This window comes from Odocoileus virginianus, chromosome 24 (genome assembly GCF_023699985.2).
Source record: "Odocoileus virginianus isolate 20LAN1187 ecotype Illinois chromosome 24, Ovbor_1.2, whole genome shotgun sequence".
Taxonomy (NCBI): domain Eukaryota; kingdom Metazoa; phylum Chordata; class Mammalia; order Artiodactyla; family Cervidae; genus Odocoileus; species Odocoileus virginianus.
The window spans coordinates 39,427,758-39,451,920 of NC_069697.1; the positions used below are offsets into that span (position 1 = coordinate 39,427,758).

Here is a 24,163-nt window from a genome sequence, read left to right on the forward strand (position 1 = left end):
AGGAAAAGAAAAGAAGCTAAGTGTGACATTTTTGCATTGTCTGTTTTGGGATTTTTAAATCACATGTGTTGAATCTGGAACTGTTCACTTTAAATGATGGCAATTGCAGAAGATAAGTAAACCTTGTATTTTGACCAGGCTGATTTATGGGTGGGTTGCTTTGTTCTCTGGTGGGCTTTCTGGTTTGTTGCATAGCCCTTGATGAGCTTCTCATCTTCCAGAGGGGTTTCAGATTGTCCATGTCCAGAAACAACAGTGTCTTTTCAAAAATGAGAGAGTGGTCATGGACGTGTGCAATAGGACAAACCAGAACCAGCAGTGGATGTGGACTGAGGATGGAAAGCTCCTTCATGTTAAATCTGCTCTGTGCCTGGGCATCTCCAATTCCTCTGGCGGCCCTGGCCGAGCCGCCATCTTTGCCCCCTGCTCCCAAGCTCCTCGATGGACTTGCTATGAGAAGGAAGGGTTCCTTGAGGTGGAAAATGCCTCTCTCTTTCTCAAGAAACAAGGCTTCAGGGTAGTGGTCAAGAAGGGCAGGAAGTACCTCCATAGCTGGATGAAAATAGATGTCAACCAGGAGGGAAAACCAGTCAATGAAAGCCTCTGCTCTAAAAAAGGTGAGTTCTTCCTTTCAGAATTGATTCTGAAAGTTCTGTTAAATATCTTGCTGTTTTGCATTCAAGGGAAGTCCACATGCTCCAACAAAATTCTAATTGAAGATTCATAAGCGAATGGAAATGGATTGTGTGGTACACACCAACTTGGAAAACTTCATTGTCTTCGTTAAAATAAGCCCATCTTTCCTTTTTCTGTCTATCTCTCATGCTTCCTTCCTTTTTTTTTTTTCTTGCTTATTTTATTAATTCAACAAATATTTCTTGAGCTTCTCTTTTGTGTCAAACATTAAGCACTTTGGCTAAATACTACTAGATGTGGGAATGTAAATCTGTGTATAGCATACACAGGTAATGACTAAAGGCAATGACAGGGAAATTAATAAGCTTGCTGATGTAGACACTTCTGTTCCCTGATTATGAGGAACTATTATGAGGAACATCAAAATGGTGCTTGATAAGACTGGGAAGATAGTAAGTTATGCTTTTGCAAACCTCTTGTACTAATGTTTAGGGGTAGATTTTTTTGGAGGTAGTATCTTTGAAATGTTAAGAACCAATGTGCAGCCACAGAATTTTCTACTTTGTTGATCATTGATGAATAGAACCTAGATAATGGACATATAAAAACTTGTATACACATGCATAAATTTCTGGTACAACATACAGTTCAGTCCTAGACTAGGAATTTTTATTTGTCAATACAGGTTAATTTTCTATTTTACTTAATCATCTTATTGCTTATTTACTCCTTTATTAGAGGTTTGCTTTAGGAAGTCATGAAGGATAAAAGAATTGCTACATACTAGCTATAAATTACTGGAGAATTATCTAGAAATGAAGCCCTTCCTTAAGATTATAATTTGTCAGGGTAAAGTGAATTGCCCCAAATAATTAAATAGCAGAGGTATAGATTAGAACCCAGGTTTAATTTTTTTAAACTTTTTTTCGTATTAGAGTATAGCCGATTAACAAATAGCATTGTGATCCTTTCAGCTGAACAGTGAAGGGACTCAGCCATAGATACACATATATCCATTCTCCCCCAAACTCCCCTTCATCCAGACTGCCACATAACTTTGAGCAGAGTTCCATGTGCTATACAGTAGGACTTTGTTGAGAACCCAAGTTTCTTGATTCCTTGTCCAATATATGTTCCATTTTACAGTAGTTTCCACATGCTTATCCATAGGATTCTTGCCCAGTTGGCTACATTCAGAATCACCTGGTGGAGAGGAGGAGTAAAATGAGTCATTGTCATCATTTCTTCCTTTACTGATGCCTCCAAGATTTGATTCCAAGAAATCTATGTTTGGGCATGATACTGGATGCTTTTTAAAAAGTTCCCCAAATAATTTTGATTCATAACCTCATTTCAGGATCAGCATCCACTGTACATTTAAATATTTTTATTAGGTCTTGATTTTTGAGACTTACATGAGTTTTTTCACCACACTGATCTTTGAACAGTTTTAAGTCACTCATTCACTAAATTAAACATCTAAGTAGGTGCCAATTAAATGGACTCTTCTACAGTACAAGAGTCTCTGTTCTTATAAAAACTTCTGACATGAGAATAAGATAAGAAATATAAAATTTAATTATGAAATTCAACTTTATCAGGGAGAATACATCACATAGCACCATCCATACAGTTCCTTTCCTGTAGTTCATCTAGCTAGGTCTGTCCTAAACAACACAGGAACATTGTGAATATTTTGGTTGTATGGTGTACGGTTATACCCAAGCAGTGAGATTCCTCTCCAACTCCCAATCAAACCTTAGAAGAATATTCTTTCATTAGAGCTTTTAAAAAGCACATATGAATTCAATAGATATGGATTATTCAAGATAGAAGATAATTCATGGAAAAACTATTTCTTTTAACCTTCACACAAAACATGTCTAATGATATACTTCATTTCAAAAGTAAGGTAGATATAATAGACCACTTGCAGTTAACCACTGAACATGCCATATCCAAAATGCCTGATAATGTGTGTTGGGCGAAAAATGGACCTCTAGAAAAAGCAAAGTTAAAATTTGAACAATTCCAATACAAAAAAAGTATCTTATATTTGAATACACATAGGTGCAACATATACTTTTGCCTTCTGTTAGAAACCAACAGACTTTTTTCTTCTCCAACTGTACAAAATTATATTGGTTGACCCATAGCATGAACACTCACTGATTTTCTAGAGAGTTCATTGTGAAATGTTAAATTTCATGTAGATGTTTGTAATGAATGAATTCCAAATGCCTTTTCTTAAGAGTTAATAAATACTACACTTTTAAGTAGCACAAATATGCATGTTGTTCATTCAGAGGATATATTTTTTTATTAGGCTCATCAGTAAAAGCATACTTGTAAAGGTCAAACCTGGGCTATATATTTCATATTTGTTTCATAGAAGAGACAGTCATAATGCCACTCAAGTATTTAAGTAATGTTTCTCTACTACCTACTAGGTGCCAGAACTTGTGCTAGTAACTGAAGTATCCTACACCAGTGATTCTCAACCCAAGTTTTACATCAGAATACAGTGGGAACGTGAAATAGTATTAATATCCTGGCTTCATCCTCTAGGTCAACTAACTCAAGGATTATATTTTTAAATACTTCCAATATGCAGCCAAACCTGAGAATCACTAAATATGTCTTGCTCCTTAGGATAATGAGAAGGCAAATAAGTAAATAGTTAGTTATAATAGAGTATGAGTAGAAAAAAATATCCCTTCCTCCAATATATATTCTTGCCAATGTGTCACATTAAATGATAGTGTTTTTTTGAACTCGATACTTCTTAACTTTTTTTTAACATTTCTTTGAATGCCCACTGAATTTTGTCATAATTTAGCTGTGCTTCATTCTCACTAAGATGTCTTTTTTCTTCTTCCTCTCCTTTACTCAAGTCCCTCTATAATAGGATGAATCAAATAGGTTTCCAAAGTGGGTCAAAATTCAATTCAAAAGTTAATAAGGAGGTTTTTCAGGGAAGAACCTGTACTAGGGTCAGATCTCCTCAATTAATCACTGTTACTGCAGTGATTTTTGTTAGGAGAGGAATGTAAAATTGACCTATCTTTTCAGATTTTCATATAATTTATATTTCTTTAAAACCCCTTAAAACAGCCATTTAATGGAACAAATAGAATAGAGTTTGTGAGTTAAAGTCTCTCAGTCATGTCTGACTCTTTGTGACCCCATGGGCTATAGAGTCCATGAAATTCTCTAGGCCAGAATACTGGAGTGGATATCCGTTCCCTTTGCCAGGGGATCTTCCCAACCCAGGGATTGAACCCAGGTCTCCTACATTGCAGGCGGATTCTTTACCAGCTGAGCCACAAGGGAAGCCCAGAATAGAGTTTAATGGGACCTAATTCATGGGAATCCAATTAAAAAGAATATATAGATTATGTAGAACCAGGATCACCAGGAGCATAGTAGATTACCAAGTTAAAGAAAAGATGGATTTAGATTTTTTACCATTCCCTCTGAATTTTAAGTTTACCCTTAAAGACTATACTACATAAATTCATTTTGGATCCCTCCCCCACAAAAAAAAAAAAATAATAATAATGTATATGGTAGATAAACTCTTACTTAAAAAAAAAAACTTTAAAGATCAATTTTTAAAATTAGATCCTTATAGCTATTATTCTGAGTAGGGAGTACTAAAAAGCATTGCTTCCAAAATGCCAATATATCTAGCTGAAATGACAAAATTTCCTTTTTCCTATATATTCTTTTGTCAGTCAGTTGCCAGATATCCAGCTATCTGGAAACCATCTTACCTTCAGCAATGTGTCAATAAAACAAGTGATAGACAGATTCAAAATTTTCCTCCATATAGCCACATCTTTGGAGTCACTGTATTGAGTATAGCTTTTAGAAATATTTTGTGTACTGTTTCTCAGTCTCTATAAATTCACACAAGGCAGTCATCAATAAGGCAATAAGGAAAAACTAAATTTTATTCTATCCAACCATATAGCAATTTTATATAATCACACATTTAATTTTTTAAGATTACTATTGCTTTAAGAGTAAAAATGCATTCTGAGGTCCAAATCTCTAATTTACAAACTTTTGAAACCTGGCACTCCTAAGGGCTTCCTGTTAGCAAAAATCTTATAAGCTAAAGGAAAAGTCATATCAGCCTACACTTTGGGGGAGGGGTACTTGTACATTTCTAGGAAAGTTCACTTAAAATTCAGTTAAAAAAATTTTTTTTCTCCATGACTAAGTCATTTGTATATACAAGAAATGCAAAAGAAAAAAAGTTAGAAAGACTCAACTATTATGCTATAAGCCTCTTCAGAGCAGAAATCATAACTTAGAAATCTTTATCTTCCTTAAAGGTAATCTTGGTTCCCATGGTCAACAAGTGCTGGCTAAACGTGTTTCAACTTCGGAAAGGTGTTAAATATCAGAATTACAGTGATTCCCAGTTGGCTGTAGCAACTGGGTAGCGAATTCGCTGGGGTAGCGAATCCAGGAGACAAGGGTTCAATCACTGGGTTGGGAAGATCTCCTGGAGGAGGAAATGGCAACTCACTCCAGTATTCTTGCCTGGAAAATCCCATGGACAGAGGAGGCTGGCGGGCTACAGTCCACAGGGTTGCAAAGAGTTGGACACAACTGAGTGACTGAGCTTGCACATCAGAATAATAGGGAACAATTAAGGAAAGTTACGGACTACTTTTATGCCACTACTGAAGTCCTGATTATTGGTTTTTCTCTTCTTCCCAAATCAAGCAGAATTTTTAAACCCACCAAGCCATTAACAGTTACAGAATCATCCAGTCCAACAGGAAAAGTCTTAGCCCCACAAGTAGACAACACAGGTTACAGGGACCGAATTATTGAAGTCTTATGGCCCTACGCAATATGGAAAATAACTCATTCATTGGGCCCCTCTTTTACATGAGAAACAGAGAAATCTTCTCAAAGGATATTACATATTTGCAAGCATACCTAAGCAAATAATCCTTAAGACAGGAAAATAAAAACATTCTAAACTTGAAAAGGGGTTCCACAACACCAGCACCAATCTATTGACAGTAGACCATACTCAAATATTTCTAGGACTTCCAAATGAAGAGTACAAAATTCCATCTGTGGTTTGGATACCTATTCCAAGGAATTCCAAGTCTCCTTACAAGTATAAACACCCAGGATGACTGTCTAAAATTGTTACTTTCACTAAGATGTTTCATATTGTATGAAGAGTAACATTGTATATGTCAGCCAACCAATCAACATTTATTCCACATCTGCTACAGATTCATTCATTCAGATCTCAGTTTTGTCTGAGGACAAGCAAATTTTTCCAGATATATTTTCAAGTGTCCCTGATATGGCTGAGTTAGTAAAATCACTACGAGATCTCACTGCTGAAGTAAATCATATTGTTGGCAGGCTTGTTATACCTGCTGGTTAAAGTAATTGTTTCATTGTAGTCATATGGGTGAGGGAATAAAATGCATAAGCATTGTAATAGGTAAGCAATCATATATGCTCTTGGGAGACTGGGTTTTAGCAGCTATTTCCTCTAGTGATTGGTAGTAGTGCTTGTAAATACAGAGAGCTTGATGGGAAATGAACAAAGCAAAACAGAAAGTGTCTTTGTATACACAGACTCTGACCAAATTGGCTGTCACTGACATTTTAGAGTTTCCCTCCTTGCATCATTATAACAACATGGACTTTGCAATTAACCATTTATTTACATGATCATTGAAAATCATCGGGTCATTGAGTATTAATATATGCTTTCTATGATTACTGAAAAACATCTAACATAGCATCCGGAGTTGCTCAACGATTTTCAGCCTGTGACACATCATTGACTTACCAGGGCACACCCAAGGCTGCATATGACTTTCATGGGCTCTGTGCTCTTATATCTTTGTGAGTTCCTTCCTCCACTGGGAAAAAAATAAAAAACAAAAAAATTATCATGGGTCCTAGCATTCTCATTTGTTCACAACCTGTGAAAAAAAAACTAACATTTTTTTGACCCTGAAAGTTCTTTGTTAAAAATTATTTTCAAAGAAAGTAGATCATTTCATGGACCCTAAAAATCAAGAGCCCTAGGCAGTGTTTGTGTTGCGCCTAACAGATGAGCCAGCCTTGGGCACACCAAGCAATTCACCCACTTTCCACATGCTTTTGCCCTAACCCTGTTTAGGCTCTGGCTCAGCATGTCTCCCCCAAAGCCTTATAGCCATGAACTAATAAACCATTCTTCTCCCTGCATCCTTCTACACCACCATTTCATCCTTTTCCAATGTTTGTGTGTGCATTTTCCCAAAAGAAAATGTGGGACATTAGGATAAACCAGGCTCATCGTCATTTAACAAACCATAGTACAGTAGTTGGGTAGTAATCAGCTATTGAAAAGCATTTCTTTGATTGGCTAAACTTTCATTTTTTCTTCCATTTATTTTTATTAGTTGGAGGCTAGTTACTTTACATCATTACAGTAGTTTTTGTCATACATTGAAATGAATTAGCCATGGATTTACATGTATTCCCCATCCCGGTCCCCCTTCCCACCTCTCTCTCCACCCGATCCCTCTGGGTCTTCCCAGTGCACCAGGCCCGAGCACTTGTCTCATGCACCCAACCTGGGCTGGTGATCTCTTTCACCCTAGATAATATACATGTTTCGATGCTGTTCTCTTGAAACATCCCACCCTCGCCTTCTCCCACAGAGTCCACAAGTCTGTTCTATATATCTGAGTCTCTTTTTCTGTTTTGCATATAGGGTTATCGTTACCATCTTTCTAAATTCCATATATATGTGTTTAAACTTTCATTTTTTAATCTAAATTTTTTACTTTGCTATGCTTTGATGTTTTACTATCCTATGTCTTGGTATCAATTTCCATTTATTAATTTTACTTTTTCCTAATCTTGCATCTTTTTTAAGTTTCTTAAAAAAAAATTAACCCCTGATTATGCCTTCTTGATTGTTATGCCTCCTATTGTTTGTAAAGTTTCCATCTTTGGTACTCTTTTCAAAAATTTTTAACTTCCTAACTCACTTTTTCAAATTTTAGGCATGTGTAATTTTAAATGTATTCTTTATTTCATTGACTGCCTTTTCTTAAATTTTAATTATTCATGTTAACATTTCTAATAACTATTCAGAGTATTATAATGCCCAGACCTTTCACTTTATTCTAGTCAAATCTTATTTAATATATCTTGTATATTAACTTAAATATTTATGTATAAATGTATATGTACAAATCATCATTTTTCTAAGGTATCTTCTGTTTTATTTATCTCTTTTCCAGATTGCTTTCCCACTTTTAAAAGACACATTACATTTGGCATCTTCCTACAGAATAGAAAGTATCAATACAGTTTAAATTTTATATATCCAAAATGAGTTTTATTCAAGTTCTTGCTTTCAATATGCTCGAACATTTTTTTAATCATTTAAAAGAGAGAAACTAACAAATTGTGTATTGTCTCCACTATCATTATACAAAAATTCTATTTCTATTATTGATTATTTCTGAGGCAATCATAGATGAATTAATAAACTAAAATGCATATTGCTTTTTAAAGAAATGTATTTGAAATATGGTCTTGATATAACACAGTCATTGCAAATCATCTTGTAGGTGAGCTCTAAGTGCTAAGCTTTATTTTTTCTACATTAAGTACTAAACTTAGATTGGACCTACGATGGTCCACCTTATTTTGAATTGTGTTCTAAGAGGAACTGTGTATAATGTGGAAACAATGTAATAGCAATGGTACAATAAAGCTTTTTAAAAATAGCTTTAACATATTGTTCCATTGTGTAGGAACTTTTCCTTGCATTTGTCAAAACACATCTTGTTCTTTCATGAACTGTAAAATGTATATACCTTTTAAAAGAACATCAGAAGAATTATAGAACCCAAAACACACAGAGATATACTATTTTTAGTATAATTTCATTGCACCCATTTGAACAAAGAGTTCAGGCAATGGAAAGGTGAAATTATTTTAATCACCTTATATATTTCTATGATGGATTTTTCTTTCTTTTCACCTACTTCCTAATTCTTCAATTCCCACATTAGACATGATTAGAATTCAGCTTTGGCTCATATTGTACATATGGATAAAGTTACATATTTAGATGTATATTACACCAGAGAAATGTATATAAATGCAGGTGCTAGATCCCACACCAGATATACTAGATCATAATTTGGGGGTAGGAAGTGGGGCAGCAAGGCTTTAATATTCCAACAAGCTCCAAAGGAGATTGTGATACCTAACAAAGTTTGTTTTGAAATTCACAAAATTTGGAAGTTAAATGTTAAGACTAAAGTTTCCTTCCTGTTTCTTAAATAGCACAAGTTAAAACATAGACACAAAATGAATGGGTACCAGACTTGAATATTCTGTAGGTTCTTTCTTTGGAAAAAAGGTGGTGTCCTAAACTGGAAAATGAACTTGTTTGGTTTAGCGTGTTTTAAAAATACCTTTAGAAGGTTAACTAAAGACAGTTACAGAAGAGCAGAATTTCTTCCATAAGATATCCCAAAGCTACTTGCAATGGTGACAAGCTATGTTATTTGCAAAAGAAATTTCAAGAGTGCTTTGATCATTTACCTAACTTGGTGAAAGTCTTGTTTCATCCATTGAATTAATTCTATAAACTGACTAAAAAAATAGTTCTCAAGAGGAGAACTTACCAACTATTCCTTAGTGAAGAAGAGTAAACATAGGTTGACATGCAAAGACACATAATTACATGCTAGGTATATGGAAGCTTGTCTCTGCCCTCACCTCACCATTAAATCTCTTTTTTTTCTGAGGATATGAGAGCTAAAATTGTCTTAGGTAGTAATCAACTCAGGGTATTGACATTGGCCAAAGCTCGAAATAACCAAAATACTAATCTCCACGTATAGAATTTTTTGCATCCCAACAATAGATTAGTATCTGTGTAAAAGGACATTCTAGCACCTAAATCAATTAAAAGTGCAGAATTAAGACTGCTTCTTGGGGTCTGTTGTAAAGACATATTACTAATAGTACAGTTGGATCTGTCCTATAGAAGACATCCCAGGAATGAGTACATCTCTACGTATGCCAGGCACAATAGAGATAGACAAGGGCACAGCATTCAGGAAGATAAACACAAACAGAAACTAGGGAGAATGTCCAAACATTTATCAAAGCTTTAGTAGATGTACAGGTAGGGTTGCTGGATAAAATATGCCACACCCAGTTACGTCTGAATTTCAGATAAATGACAGTTTTTAGTATAAGCATATTCCTAACATACAATATAATATAATCTTTGAATGTTGTATATTGGGGATATATTAAATATACTGAGTCTTTGGTTATTTATGTGAAATAGTAATTTAACTGGGCATCACATATTTTTATTTGCTATACCTGGCAATTGCATATACATGGTACTCTGAACAACCCTTCACATCTCAAGGAAAAGATGCTTAATGCTCTTGGTTATTTTATTAACATTTAAGAGAACAGCTGATATTTACATCTTGCTAAATTATAAAAAGGCCTTTTCCATCTTGAGCCTCATTTTGGGCTTATCCCTGACCTGATAGCTCAGTTTCCATAATTCTCCCTGCACCTTTTAAATTGGATAGATGGATAAAAGATGGGTAACAAGACAGGGCAAATGAGTATGGTCACACTCAAACTATCTTCTATTTTTCGTGTAACTGAAACTTATCTACGTGCCCATTGTTAAAGCGGTCTTTTTCTAAGAAAAACTGTTTTTATATGAAGACTGTATCGAACACGAAGGTAATTTTAGCACCTGTGCTTTCTTTACTCAGCTGGCCCGGGAACTGAAGTCTCAGTAAGGAGCACTAGAAACACAGCTCCTCCCCAGACCCCCACTACTTTTAATGCACTTCCATATAGCCCAGGACACCTTATTAGAAATACCACCGAGGTCTTCACCAGAAGTACCCCAGAAAACTACAGCCAGAACATCAGCCAGAGGCAGCACCTCAGTCTATGGATGGCTGGAATGACATCTTGGGTTCCCTGGACCACTCCACCCTTCTCCAGCACCACGGAAGAGGTAAGTGAGGAGAAAGGAGTGTATGGAGTATGTCTTGGGAAGGCCTCAGAAAGCCCATTGCTTGAAAAGACTGGCTTTGCTGGAAATAATGCTACTCAAGTGGGTGATGAGGCACTCTGTGTCTTTGTTGTTAATTGTACTTGAAGGCATTTTGCATAATGAGAAAATCTTGGAGGTAGAATTTAAATGGCTACACCTTTATAAGCTGAAGATAATTATAACTCCTGTAGACAGGCCTCATTTCTGAACTGAAGTCAGGGTTCATAGTCTTACAAGTATTAAAATCAGGAAATAAAAATTACAGTCAGTAATTTGCAGGTCCCCCTGCATATAGGTCACAATCACTTATGCTTATAAGGGAGGGGAGAGAGTCACAAAGCAATGGAAGATTCAGGAATCATTATAACGGATTGGTGAGGATGCACAAGGATAAGCTGGGTTATATAGCAATTCTACATCAGCATTCACAAGAGGACAGGTAAATGGCTGAGAAGCAGTCAGGACACAGCTATAGAATCTGTTCACATGGCGTTTCCATTTCAGGTGTTCACCTCTTTGGTTTTGCTTTCCACTCAGGGTTTTAGGCCATCATTTTAGACAATAGCTGTAATTAAAGCACATTTTAAAAGCTAAGGTTTCATTTGGCAGTATTTAGCTATTTCATAATAAGCAACCTGAGGGCTTCCCAGGTAGTGCAACAGTAAAGAATCCACCTGTCAATGCAAGAGATGCAGAGACCGTGGGTTCGATCCCTGGCTCAGGAGGATTCTCTGCAGGAGGAAATGGCAACCCATGCTAGTACTCTTGCCTGGAAAATTCCATAGACAGAGGAGGCTGGCTGCCAATAGTCTGTGGCGTCACAAAGAGTCAGACATGCTGAACACATCCACAGACACAAAAGCAACCCAAGTAATTTAAAGAAAGTAAAAGCTCAACACTGTGCATCTGACTTAACCATTTTAGAGCTGTTTTCCTTTGCATTGTGCAGAAATTAAAATTGCACACGACTCCTCACTAGTGAACCCATACCTCATTATTGATTGCAAAACAGAGCAAATCTGCCCTCCAACCTATTTCTTGCCTTGTCTCTGAAGAGTTCAGAAGGCCTCATGACTTTTCTGGACACTCTTTAATCAGTTTAAAGCTCAATATTCACTGTCAGCCTATCAGCAAAAATACCATTTCAAGAAATAACCTAAACTCTAAATTCAATTGAAATGTTAGCTTCTCCCTTCCATCACCCCACCAAGCTTGGTCTTGAAATAGGGGAAAGGGAGTATGTTCAAATTCTCTCACATCTCACCAGCTATATACCCACCTCTCCAAGCTTGATCTTCATGGTTTCAGATATATCTGGGCTTGGAAAGTAGGAAGGAAAGACAGGAAAAAGGAGCAGGAACGCTGTTACTTAAGAATGCCATCATGAACTGGCCCTGTGGTCTCCCTAAATCTCCAAGCCCTGAGCCCTTTCACCACTGATGTCAGTGAGAGTTTCACCACTTGCTTGTGGAATTGAACACTTTTGGTGGAACACCTTCTCATTCTGGCTGAATGTGCCTTGACTAAAACTGCATTCTAACACCAGTTTATAAGAGGATTCTTATAGCTGAGCTTAAATAATTGTTTACTTTTTTTCTGTACTTATGTGTGTATTTTGTGCATATGTTGCTTTTGTTCAGTCCTTAAGTCATGTCTGACTCTTTTGAGACCCCATGGACTGTGGCACACCAGGCTTCCCTGTCCTTCTCCATCTCCCAGAGTTCATTCAAACTCCTGTCCACTGAGTCAGTGATGCTATCTAACCATCTCATCATCTGCCACCCACTTCTGCCTTCAATCTTTCCTAGCATCAGGGTTTTTTCCAATGAGTCAGCTCTTCACATCAGGTAGCTGAAGTATTGGAGCTTCAGCTCCAGCATCAGTCATTTCAATGAAGACTCAGGGTTGATTTCCTTTAGGATTTATTGGTTTGATCTCTTTGCAGTTCAAGGGACTCTCTAGAGTCTTCTTCAGCACCACAATTCGAAAACATCAAGGAAACATCAATTATTCAGTGGTTACCTTTCTTTACGGTCCAACTCTCACATCCATACATGACTACTGGAAAAACCATAGCTTTGACTATATGAACCTTTGTTAGTAAAGTGATGTCTTTGCTTTTTAATACACTGTCTAGGTTTGTCATAGCTTTCATTCCAAGGAACAACTGTCTTTGAATTTCATGGCTACAATCACTGTTCGCAGTGATTTTGGTGCCCAAGAAAATGAAATCTGTCACTGCTTCCACTTTCTACCCTTTCCATAGGTCATGAAAGGATAGGACCAGATGCCATGATCTTAGTTTTTTTAATGTTGAGTTTTAAGCCAGCTTTTTCACTCTCTTCTTTCACCCTCATCAAGAGTCTCTGTGTGAGTGTGTGTATTGATATCAGTATATATGTACTAATTTTTATCGGTATATATATATGTGTATATATATGTATATATATATATATATAGGCTTTTTTCAGCAGTCAGGTATGGTTGTGAGAGTTGGACTATAAAGAAAGCTGAGCACCAAAGAAATTGATGCTTCTGAACTGTGGTGTTGGAGAAGATTCTTGAGAGTCCCTTGGACTGCAAGGAGATCAAACCAGTCCATCCTAAAGGAAATCAGTCCTGAATATTCATTGGAAGGACTGATGCTGAGACTGAAACTCCAATACTTTAGCCACCTGATACAAAGAACTGGCTTATTGGAAAAGACCCTGATTCTGGGAAGGATTGAAGGCAAGAGGAGAAGGGAACAACAGAGGATGAGATGGTTGAATGGCATCACCGACTCAATGGACATGAGTTTGAGCAAGCTCTGGGAGTTGGTGATGGACAGGGAAGTCTGGCGTGCTGCAGTCCATAGGGTGGCAAAGCATCAGACACGATTGAGTGTCTGAACTTACTTAGAACTTATAGGCTTCCCAGGTGGCTCAAATGGTAAAGAATCTGCCTGCAATACAGGAGACACAGGTTAAATCCCTGGGTCAGGAAGAATCCCTGGTGAAGGGAATGGCAACCTAATCCAGTATTCCTGCCTGGAGAATTCCATGGACAGAGGAGCCTAGAGGGCTAAGTTCATGGGGTTACAAACGAGTCAGACACAACTTAGTGGCTAGACAACAACAACAGCAAGCATATATATATATATATATATATATATATATGGAGAGAGAGAGAGAGAGAGATCTGTACCAAAAAAAAAAAAAAAAAACCCTGCATCAAATAAAAAACATGCCAAATAGAAACTACAATCAATAGAAACATATCTGCCTGAACACTATAAGGCTGTATTTTAGCAAAAAAGAATATTGCCTCATGTTTGCCCAAGTTTTACCATTGTAAAACAAACATATAGAAAGCTCCTAGATGTGGCTGGTCTCTACTGGGGTGAGGCGAGGACAGCCAGCTCTAGAGTTCCAGGAGCAACCCAGTCCTGTGTTACAGAGCTCCTGTGATCCAGCCCAGAGCTGGGTTTGCAGCCTTGGGTTGTGATAAATACTCTGTTGGGTTTTTTTGTCTTTTGAGTTTTAATTTTTTCTAAGGGGAAATTCATGCTAAGGTTTATATGAGCTCCCAGATGAAGCACCAGTTGTTGAAAGTTTGTGTGTATCTAGTGTTCAATATGTTTCTATTATCAAATATATATATATACATATATATAGAGAGAGAGAGAGAGAGAGAATTTTATCGAGGGACTAATTATACACACATACACGTTTTCTCCTTTGTAATTTCTCCTGTTTCATCTTTTAATCACTCTTCAATTCCTCACCCTCACCCACCAAAAAAAATTAACTGTCCAGTGACTTTGGAAAATGTTCATACATTCAACAAATAATAATATTTCTTGAGAACTTAATTAGTACCAAAACACAGTAGTTAAGAACTCAGGCTTTGAAGTCAAAGGCCTGAATTCCTCTTACTAGCTAGTGACCAACTTCAGTTTCCTCATCTATTAAAATGAACCTCTACCTCTTAGGGCTGTTGTGAGGACCGGGAGAGACAAGGCCTATAAAGCACTTTCATATATTCTGGGAGGTGGGTACTTGTGTCTATTTTCCATCACTGTGTAACAAGCAACCCCAATACTTAGTAGTTTAAGACAATGAGAGCTTACTACTTCTCATGGTTTTGTTAGTGGGAGGGTGGGAGTGCGAGCGTACTCTGCTGGTTTCACCCAGGCTCACTCTGGAGGTTGCCTTCAGCATGGGGGCTCAGATGAGCTGGAAGCTTCACAGTAGCCTCTTCCATGGCTAACATTTGAACTGACTGCATGCTTGGTTCTCTACCTGGCCTCTCAGCCTCCATGAGATGATACCACCTTCTTTACCGGATGGTTTTGGAAAGCTTTGCAAGAGAGGAAAGGTGGAAGCTGCAAGCCTACTGAGGCCTAGGCTCTGTGACCATGCATTACCTCTGCCACATTCAATCAGTCAATGGAATCCTGAGCCAGGCCAGATTGAGGAGGTGGATAGGTAGAATCCACTTCTTAATGGGAAAGAGCTGCAAAGCCTCCTTGAAAAGGGGCATGTGTATTGGGTGAGATGAATCTGTGGTCATTCCACAATCTACCATAGTATTTATGGGGCTTCCCTGGTGGTTCAGATGGTAAAGAACCTGCCAATAATGCAGGAGACCCGGGTTCAATATCCAGGGAAGATCCCCTGGAGAAGGCAATGGCAACCCATTTCATATTCTTTCCCGGAGAATTCTATGGACAGAGGAGCCTGGTGGGCTACGGTCCATGGGATTGCAGAGAGTCGGACACGACTGAGCGACTTCACTTTCACTTTTCCCTTTCATGCATTGGAGAAGGAAATGGCAACCCACTTCAGTGTTCTTGCCTGGAGAGTCCCAGCAGGGATGGGGGAGCCTGGTGGGCTGCCGGCTATGGGGTCGCACAGAGTCGGACACCACTGAAGCGACTTAGCAGCAGCAGCAGCAGCTTAAAGAGGCAAGGACTCACCCGAGGTCACATGGTTAAACAGTAGCAGAGCAAAGAGGAGAGTGACACACACACACACACTCCTGCCCATCTAGTCACCTGGTTCTCTTGCATAGAGCTCCTATTAATGAAGATAAAGGCCAAGAAAGAAATGATTTGGAACCCAACATCACTCACTAATGCTCCTGCAACGCTGTCCTAAGTTGACTCTTTTCAGAGCAGAATTTTCCCTACCTTTGTCCTTTCTCTTCTCTTTCCTCATATCCTCTTATGTCAGTTTGGAGGATTGTGAACCTGAGCCAGTACTTGGCTTCAAGGCTCTCTTTCTCTCATCCTGGACATGAATTAAGTAAATCAACCTGTATTACGTGCGTACAGTATTGCCTGGAAAATAGTGTTTAATTAATATTAGCTATTGCTGTTCTTGCCTGGAGAATCCCAGGGACGGGGGAGCCTGGTGGGCTGCCGTCTACAGGGTCGCACAGAGTCGGACACGACTGAAGTGACTTATCAGCAGTGTTGCTGTTATTATTGTTACTATTGCAGTATTATGTGATTGTGTGTATGTGTGTTTGTGTGTATCTTTACAAGGACAAAGTTGGTGGAATAAGAAGCTTGCCTATGGTATGAATCAAGAAATATCTAGCTCAGTGGTATTCAAAGTATGGACCCCAGATCTAGAAGTTGTTAGGCATGTGGCCACGATGGCCCTACCGTAGACCAACTGAATCAGAATCTCTGAGTGTCCGGCCCAGCAACCTTTGTTTTGGCAAACCTCAAAGTCACATGGATGCACTTTTAAATTCCAGAACAACTGATCTAGATAAATCTCATCCTTCATTCACAATATCTCTCTCACAGACTCACTAAATGCCTTAGTTTCCCACCATTGATGGCACTTTTGTGCATGTGTTATGAGGAGGGAAAGTAAAGTATTAGTTGATGAGTTGTGTCCAACCTTTTGCGACCCTATGGACTGTAGCCCACCAGGCTCCTCTGTCTATAGGATTCTCCAGGCAAGAATACTGGAGTGGGTAGCCATTCCCTTCTCCAGGGGATCTTCCCAGCCCAGGGATCAAACCCGACCCAGGGATCGAACCTGGATCTCCCACATTGTAGGCAGATTCTTAACCATCTGAGCCACTTGGGAAGTCAGTGGGTGGGAGGGGACGGTGCCATAAAAGCTAAATAATCAAGTAGCAGAATTAATGCATCTAATTCCAGTCTGCTGTGACTTAGCAAAGTGTACAATCTTAACGGAAGGGGGCCCGGGGTGGGTAAGTGGAGCCTGAAAAGACACTGAACTGCTGCTGGACTCCGGGTTCTTTGTGTTCGTTAGAAAAAATGGGATTTCCAGGCACATGGTTCTAGCAGGCATGCACGAGGCTCCATATTGGAACATTGGCTGGATTTCAGCCCCTGCACATACCCTCATCCAGGCACCCCTGTGTGCTATATCCACAGAGATATACTCTGACTTTGTACACAAGCCCAGGTGTAGATCAGACCAGAGGTGGGTGTCAGAGGTTCACCTTTCACGTATTAGCCATTTCCTATGGCCAAGGAGAGGCAGGCAGGACTGGAGGTAGCAGGAAGTCAATCTTTTGGGGCCATGAGCATGGGGTGCAGGAGGAAATTGCATGTGCCTAAATAGCCTCCAAAGGAAGAGAAGACAGGCCATGGAATTGTGTTTCTCTTCAAACTCTGAGCGGAGTTCATTTATCATTTGAGTCCTGGGCTCTCAAGAAAGGACTGATCTGGATCGTCTCTCAGCCATGTGACCTTGGGGGAGATGGTTTGATAAACTGGTAAAGAGCCAGGGCTTTCATGTCAGAGAAACCTGGTTTAAATCCAAGTGTTATCAACTAGTAGTTACTCAAGTCACACTTGCTTCCTCTTTAAAATAAGGATAATTAAGGTACTCTATCTGCCACATAAAACAGCTGTGAAGATTGCAATCTGATTAGGAAAAGTGCTTAGTGCATTGTCTATACACGATAAGTATTCAGTAATGTTGCCTACTTTAGAAATTAACACTAGCTTCTTGTTTTTGTCTCTTTTTCACTACCCTGCCTATTGTTGTAAGAACCAGATGAGCTAGCATTATCATGTGACAATGCTTTCAAAGGAATGAAGTATTGAACATGCATTAAAAGTGTTACTGGCTGGTTCTACTAAACACCCACCAGTTTTGTTTGGAGACACGCCCCCCTCTTCCCCCGACCTCCATCCTGCCCTGGCCCAGGCCTGCGAGAGGGACCGCACTTCCTCAGTTCATGAACAGCCACTGTGGTGCTGGTGCAGGTTTCATGGCTCTGTGCTTCCTTTCGTTTGACCCTCAGAGACATCACCACCCAACATGAGTCTCCAAATAATTGAGGAGACAAATGCAAAAAACAAGACAAAACAAAACCCACCCCCAGCAAGTCTGGGGTCAACTCCTTTATCATGTTACCTAAACACAGGGGCATCTCCCCACTGCCCCACTGCTCTGTGGCCAGAACTAAAAATGGGACAACATTCCCCTTTTCGGAGACAAACACTTAGCAGCAGAAGTGCAAACATACAGTAAAAAGAAACATTCCACACCATCCCCTAATGATTCCTTGTGATCAAGAGAAGATTCTTAGGTTGTCTAGAGTGCATAGGATAAAAGATAAACAGATGCTGAGACTGCTCACAGCACAGGGAGCTCATGCCGGGGGTACAATATTGCAGGAGGGATGTGTCTATGACGACCCTTATTTATAATTGCATCATTTAAGCCTAATTCTGACAAAGGACTGTAGTTCTCTCAGATTGCCCGCTAACGTGGACTATTATGTGCTAATAGCATAATATGGCTTATGATTCACTCAGCCCTCTCTGGCTTTAAAATCTCTAGGATTTTCCTTTTCTTTCCTTTTCTTTTAATTATAGGGGATTTGCCTGACTCTCCAGTTGGTGCACCAAAAGGCTGTGTTCTTATATTGTCACAACATGGGTCACATGCACATAAAATGCAACCCATAAAACCGAGCATGTGCATTGTTATGGGCTCTTTAACCTCCCAGTATTTGTCTGGCATATGGGTTCCCTTTGACAGATGAAATAGAGCCCAGGTGAAGGTTGATACAGAGGGGAGAGAATATAGCAAAGGAAGGAAAATGAGATTGAAGGAGGAGCCAGGATGTACAAATTGAGATAGGAAGTCTGTGGCTTTCAGTCCTGGTCTTACACACATCAGAATCATCTAGGAAGCTTTTTTAGATTCTCAAATTCTCCCTCAGACCTATTGAATTAGAATTTACCAACATAGGACCTCAGCATCAGAGTGTAAAAATCTTCCCATGGATTCTAATGTGCAGTTATATTTGTGATCCACTAGGAAATAATTGAATAATTAATCTGTTAGAGAAAAAACACTGAATCCAAGAGAAGAGGAACAGTTCTGTTGAGAAGGTACCTATAACTTGAATCTAACCATAAGGAAACATCAAACAATTGCAAATGGAGGGAAATATGTACCATAGAGATAACTGACTTATATCATTCAATAAGGTCAATGTCATAAGGATGGTTTTAAAGACAGGAAATGTTCCAGATTATGGAAGATTAAGAGACTTGACAACTAAATAAAACACAGAATCCTGGGTGGGATCCTTCTTAGAGAAAAAACAGCAACAACAAATGCCAAAGAGAATGCTTGAGTCAACTGATGAAATTGAAATATGGATTATGGATTAAAGCATTATATGAATTTTGCATTTCTTAAATTTTATGTCTTTACTGATATTTAACAATTCATTCAGGAGATATGCAGTCTACTCTGAAATTGTGGCAGAATGTTAGAAAAAGATTAATGGGTCTTGTTAAGGATATGTCATAGCATTCACTGTTATAATACTTACAACTTATCCATAAGTTTGAAATTATTTCAAAACAAAAAAACTTTTTAAATAAAAAGAGTGATTTGCTTAAGGGCTTGTATAGGGCAGAATCCAAGGGATGCTCTTGAGTTAGGGGTAGATCAGTGGCTCAGACCTAAGAAGACGTGTCCATCTTCTTCAAGGACCAGGAGGAGAGAGGGTTGGGTGGGGGGAGAGGATAGCAAACATCATGAGAAATGATGATGAATTTTCAAGAAAGAACAGTGAATCCAGGGATCAGAACTGGTGGGTGAGCCAGCTGATAAGTATGAAGATAAAGATGCTCTGGAAAAGACTGCTAAGTTCTTTAAATCTCTGCAATTTACCCCAGTTACATACTGGTTTTACTCACATAGTCCACTCACAAGATAACGGCTTTGAAAACCAGTTATTATGAAATATGGTGAAAAGTCACTGAAAGGGGAAACTCTATGAATTCTAGGGAATGTCTCTGAAGGGAAAACTTTTTTCATTCTTTCCACTCTTTGGGTGAGCTGGCAACAGAATCCTACCACTGCTAAATCCAGATGCGGTCACCCCGGGGTACTGTCTGTTTGGGAAGTACACAGGAGGTACCTGTTTTCTCATCAGAGCTCTTCTTATCTGGATCTCAAGTAGACCTTGGCCAATGAGCACACACTGACAGTGCAGCTTTATCAGGTGCTAAACCTTCATCTGTATCCGTGAACATTTACATTTGCACCCCTTTGCACAAGGCTGTAATTCCAGCCCAGGACAGCAGAGTTGACAAGAGAATGCCACAATAGATGATTTGCTAAGAGTTTTGATCTTGGTGGTCTGAAACCAATGACCTCTGGATAATTCCAAAAGGATTAGATCTTTCTTGGAGTCAGAGGTTGCTTAGGCACTAGTTTATCTGAAGGCTTAGGTACTAGGTACTCTTGAATTCTGTCATGCTGAGGGTTCCTCAAAACCTCAACAAAAGAGTCCAAAATGCAGTACTTGAATGCAATCTCAAAAACAACAGAATGATCTCTGTTCATTTCCAAGGCAAGCCATTGAATATCACAGTAATCCAAGTCTATGCCCCACCAGTAATGCTGAAGAAGGTGAAGTTGAACAGTTCTATGAAGACCTACAAGACATTCTAGAACTATCACCCAAAAAAAGATGTCCTTTTCATTATAGGGGACTGGAATGCAAAAGTTGGAAGTCAAGAAACACCTGGAGTAACAGGCAAATTTGGCCTCGGACTACAGAATGAAGCAGGGCAAAGGCTAATAGAGTTTCACCAAGAGAACACACTGGTCATAGCAAACACCCTCTTCCAACAACACAATAGAAGACTCTACACAGGGACATCACGAGATGGTCAACACTGAAATCAGATTGATTATTTTCTTTGCAGCGAAAGATGGAAAAGCTCTATACAGTCAACAAAAACAAGACTGGGAGCTGATTGTGGCTCAGATCATGAACTCCTTATTGCCAAATTCAGACTTAAATTGGAGAAAGTAGGGAAAATCACTAGACCATTCAGGTATGGCCTAAGTTAAATCCCTTACAATTATACAGTGGAAGTGATAAATAGATTCAAGGGACTAGATCTGATAGACAGAGTGCCTGAAGAACTATGGACAGAGGTTTGTGACATTGTACAGGAGGCAGGGATTGAGATCATCCCAAAGAAAAAGAAATGCAGGAAGTAAAAATGGTTATCTGAGGAGGTCTTACAAATAGTTATGAAAAGAAGAGATGCAAAAGGCAAAGGAGAAATGAAAGATACACCTATTTGATAGCAGAATTCCAAAGAACAGCAAGGAGAGATAAGAAAGCCTTCCTCAGTGATCAGTGCAAAGGAATAAAGGAAAACAATAGAATGGGAAAGACTAGAGATCTCTTCAAGAAAATTAGACATACCAAGGGAACACTTCATGCAAAGGTGGGCACAATAAAGGACACAAATGGTATGGACCTAACAGAAGTATAAGATATTAAGAAGCAGCGGCAAGAATACGCAGAAAGTGAAGTCACTCAGTAGTGTCCAACTTTTTGCGACCCAATGGACTGTAGCCTACCATGCTTCTCCATCCATGGGATTTTCCAGGAGAGAGTACTGAAGTGGGTTGCCATTTCCTTCTCCAGAGGATCTTCCCAACCCAGAGATCAAACCTGGGTCTCCCACATTGTAGGCAGACACTTTACCATCTGAGGTACCACACAGAAGAACTATACAAAAAACATCTTCATGACCCAGATAATCACAATGGTGTGATCACTCGCCTAGAGACAGACATCCTGGAACGTGAAGTCAAGTGGGCCTTAGGAAGCATCACTATGAACAAAACTAGTGGAGGTGATGGAATTCCAGTTGAGCTATTTCAAATCCTAAAAGATGATGCTGTAAAAGTGCTGCACTCAATATGCCAGCAAATTTGGAAAACTTAGCAATGGCCACAGGACTGGAAAAGATCAGTTTTCATTCCAATCCCAAAGAAAGGCAATGCCAAAGAATGCTCAAACTACCACACAATTGCACTCATCTCACATCCTAGCAAAGTGATACTCAAAATTTTCCAAGCCAGGCTTCAGCAATATGTGAACCGTGAGCTTCCAGATGTTCAAGCTGGATTTAGAAAAGGCAGAGGAATCAAAGATCAAATTGCAAACATCCATTGGATCGTCAAAAAAGTGAGAAAGTTCCAGAAAAACATCTACTTCTGCTTTATTGACCATGCCAAAGCCTTTGAGTGTGTGGATCACAACAAACTGGAAAATTCTTCAAGAGATGGGATACCAGACCACCTGACCTGCCTCTTGAGAAATCTGTATGCAGGTCAGGAAGCAACAGCTAGAGCTGGACATGGAACAACATACTGGTTCCAAATTGGGAAAGGAGCACATCAAGGCTGTATATTGTCACCCAGCTTATTTAACTTATATGCAGAGTACATCATGAGAAACACTGGTCTGGATGAAGCACAAGCTGGAATCAAGATTGCGAGGAGAAATAACAATAACCTCAGATATGCAGATGATACCACCCTTATGGCAGAAAGTGAAGAAGAACTAAAGAACCTCTTGATGAAAGGGAAAGAAGAGAATGAAAAGGGTGGCTTAAAACTCAACATTCAAAAAATGAAGATCATGGCATCCAGTCCCATCACTTCATGGCAAATAAATGGGGAAACAATGGAAATAGTGACAGACTTTGTTTTTTTGGGCTCCAAAATCATTGCATATGGTGACTGCAGCCAGGAAATCAAAAGATGCTTGCTCCTTGGAAGAAAAGTTATGACCAACCTAGACAGCATATTAAAAAGCAGAGACATCACTTTGCCAACAAAGGCCCATCTAGTCAAGGCTATGGTTTTTCCAGTAGTCATGTATGGTTGTGAGAGTTGGACTATAAAGAAAGCTTAGCACTGAAGAATTGATGCTTTTGAACTGTGGTGTTGGAGAAGACTCTTGAGTCTCTTGGACTGCAAGGAGATCCAACCAGTCCATCCTAAGGAAATCAGCCCTGAATATTCATTGGAAGGATCAATGCTGAAGCTGAAATTCCAATACTTTGGCCACCTGATGTGAAGAACTGACTCATTTGAAGACTTTGATGCTGGGAAAGATTGAACGTGGGAGAAGAAAAGGACGACAGAGGATGGGATGGTTGGATGGCATCACCAACTCAGTGGACATTAGTTTGAGTAAACTCTGGAAGTTGGTGATGGACAGGGAGGCCTGGCGTACTGCAGTCCATGGGGTCACAAAGAGTCAGACACAACTGAGCAACTGAACTGAACTGAGGGTTCCACATCTGCATTGGAACAACTGAAGAATACAATTATTTTAAGATTCCCCAATACTTAGCCGTGCCCTTGTTGAGTGGTGAGATTTGAATATTTACTGTGTTAGACAGATGTACAGTCATTGAGTCTCTACAACATGGGTGTGGGGAGATAGCAAAGAGCCAAGACTTCTTCCTTCGAAAGTTTTCTATTGTTGCTGATGGTTTTATCATTGTATTTTTGAAAAACATGGTAAGACCCCTTTGATTTTTCACTTTGGTCACTGTCAGCTGCAACATTCAGAGAACCCTGAGATGCCCTGTGTCTGCCTCATCCAATAGAAAAGTGTGGAATGGGAAAGCTATATGGAAGAGGTGAGCAGGATGGGGGCCCAGCAAGCCTCCATTTTTTACTTTTTTTAAGTGAAAAGTCAAAATTCAGACTTTTTACCATGAAAAATCTCCTATTTTTCTCAAAATTACCTGCTTATTCCATTTTTAAAAAACAGTATTAAGATCACACTATAAAAGCCAGAAAAGGAACATGTGCTGACCAAATAGAGTCCTCTGTTTACAACCTCCAGAGAATTCTTGGGAAATAATGTTCTAACATAAGGTGTGTTCAGTTGTGCAGTTGTGTCCAATTCTCGGCAACCTCAAGGACTGCAGCCCACCAGGCTCCTCTGTCCATGTAGTTTTTCAGGCAAGAATATTTGAGCAAGTTGCCATTTCCTACTCCAGGGGATCTTCCTGACCCAGGGGTCAAACCTGCATCTCCTGTATTGGCGGGCAGCTTTTTTACCACTGTGCCACCTGGGAAACCCCCATGT

At 39.2% G+C, this 24,163-nt stretch overlaps 1 protein-coding gene across 2 annotated transcripts in view; it reads left to right on the plus strand.

The window, feature by feature from the left end:
* PTPRB (protein tyrosine phosphatase receptor type B) overlaps positions 1–24,163 on the plus strand; it is a 119,019-nt gene that overhangs the window by 1,122 nt on the left and 93,734 nt on the right. Inside the window, exons 2-3 of one of the 2 annotated variants that reach the window (XM_020893842.2) lie at positions 222–617; positions 10,452–10,702. In XM_020893842.2, coding sequence (XP_020749501.2) covers positions 222–617; positions 10,452–10,702 — 647 coding nt within the window. The remainder of the gene's footprint in view (positions 1–221; positions 618–10,451; positions 10,703–24,163) is intronic. The other variant, XM_070454595.1, reaches the window with a different exon arrangement.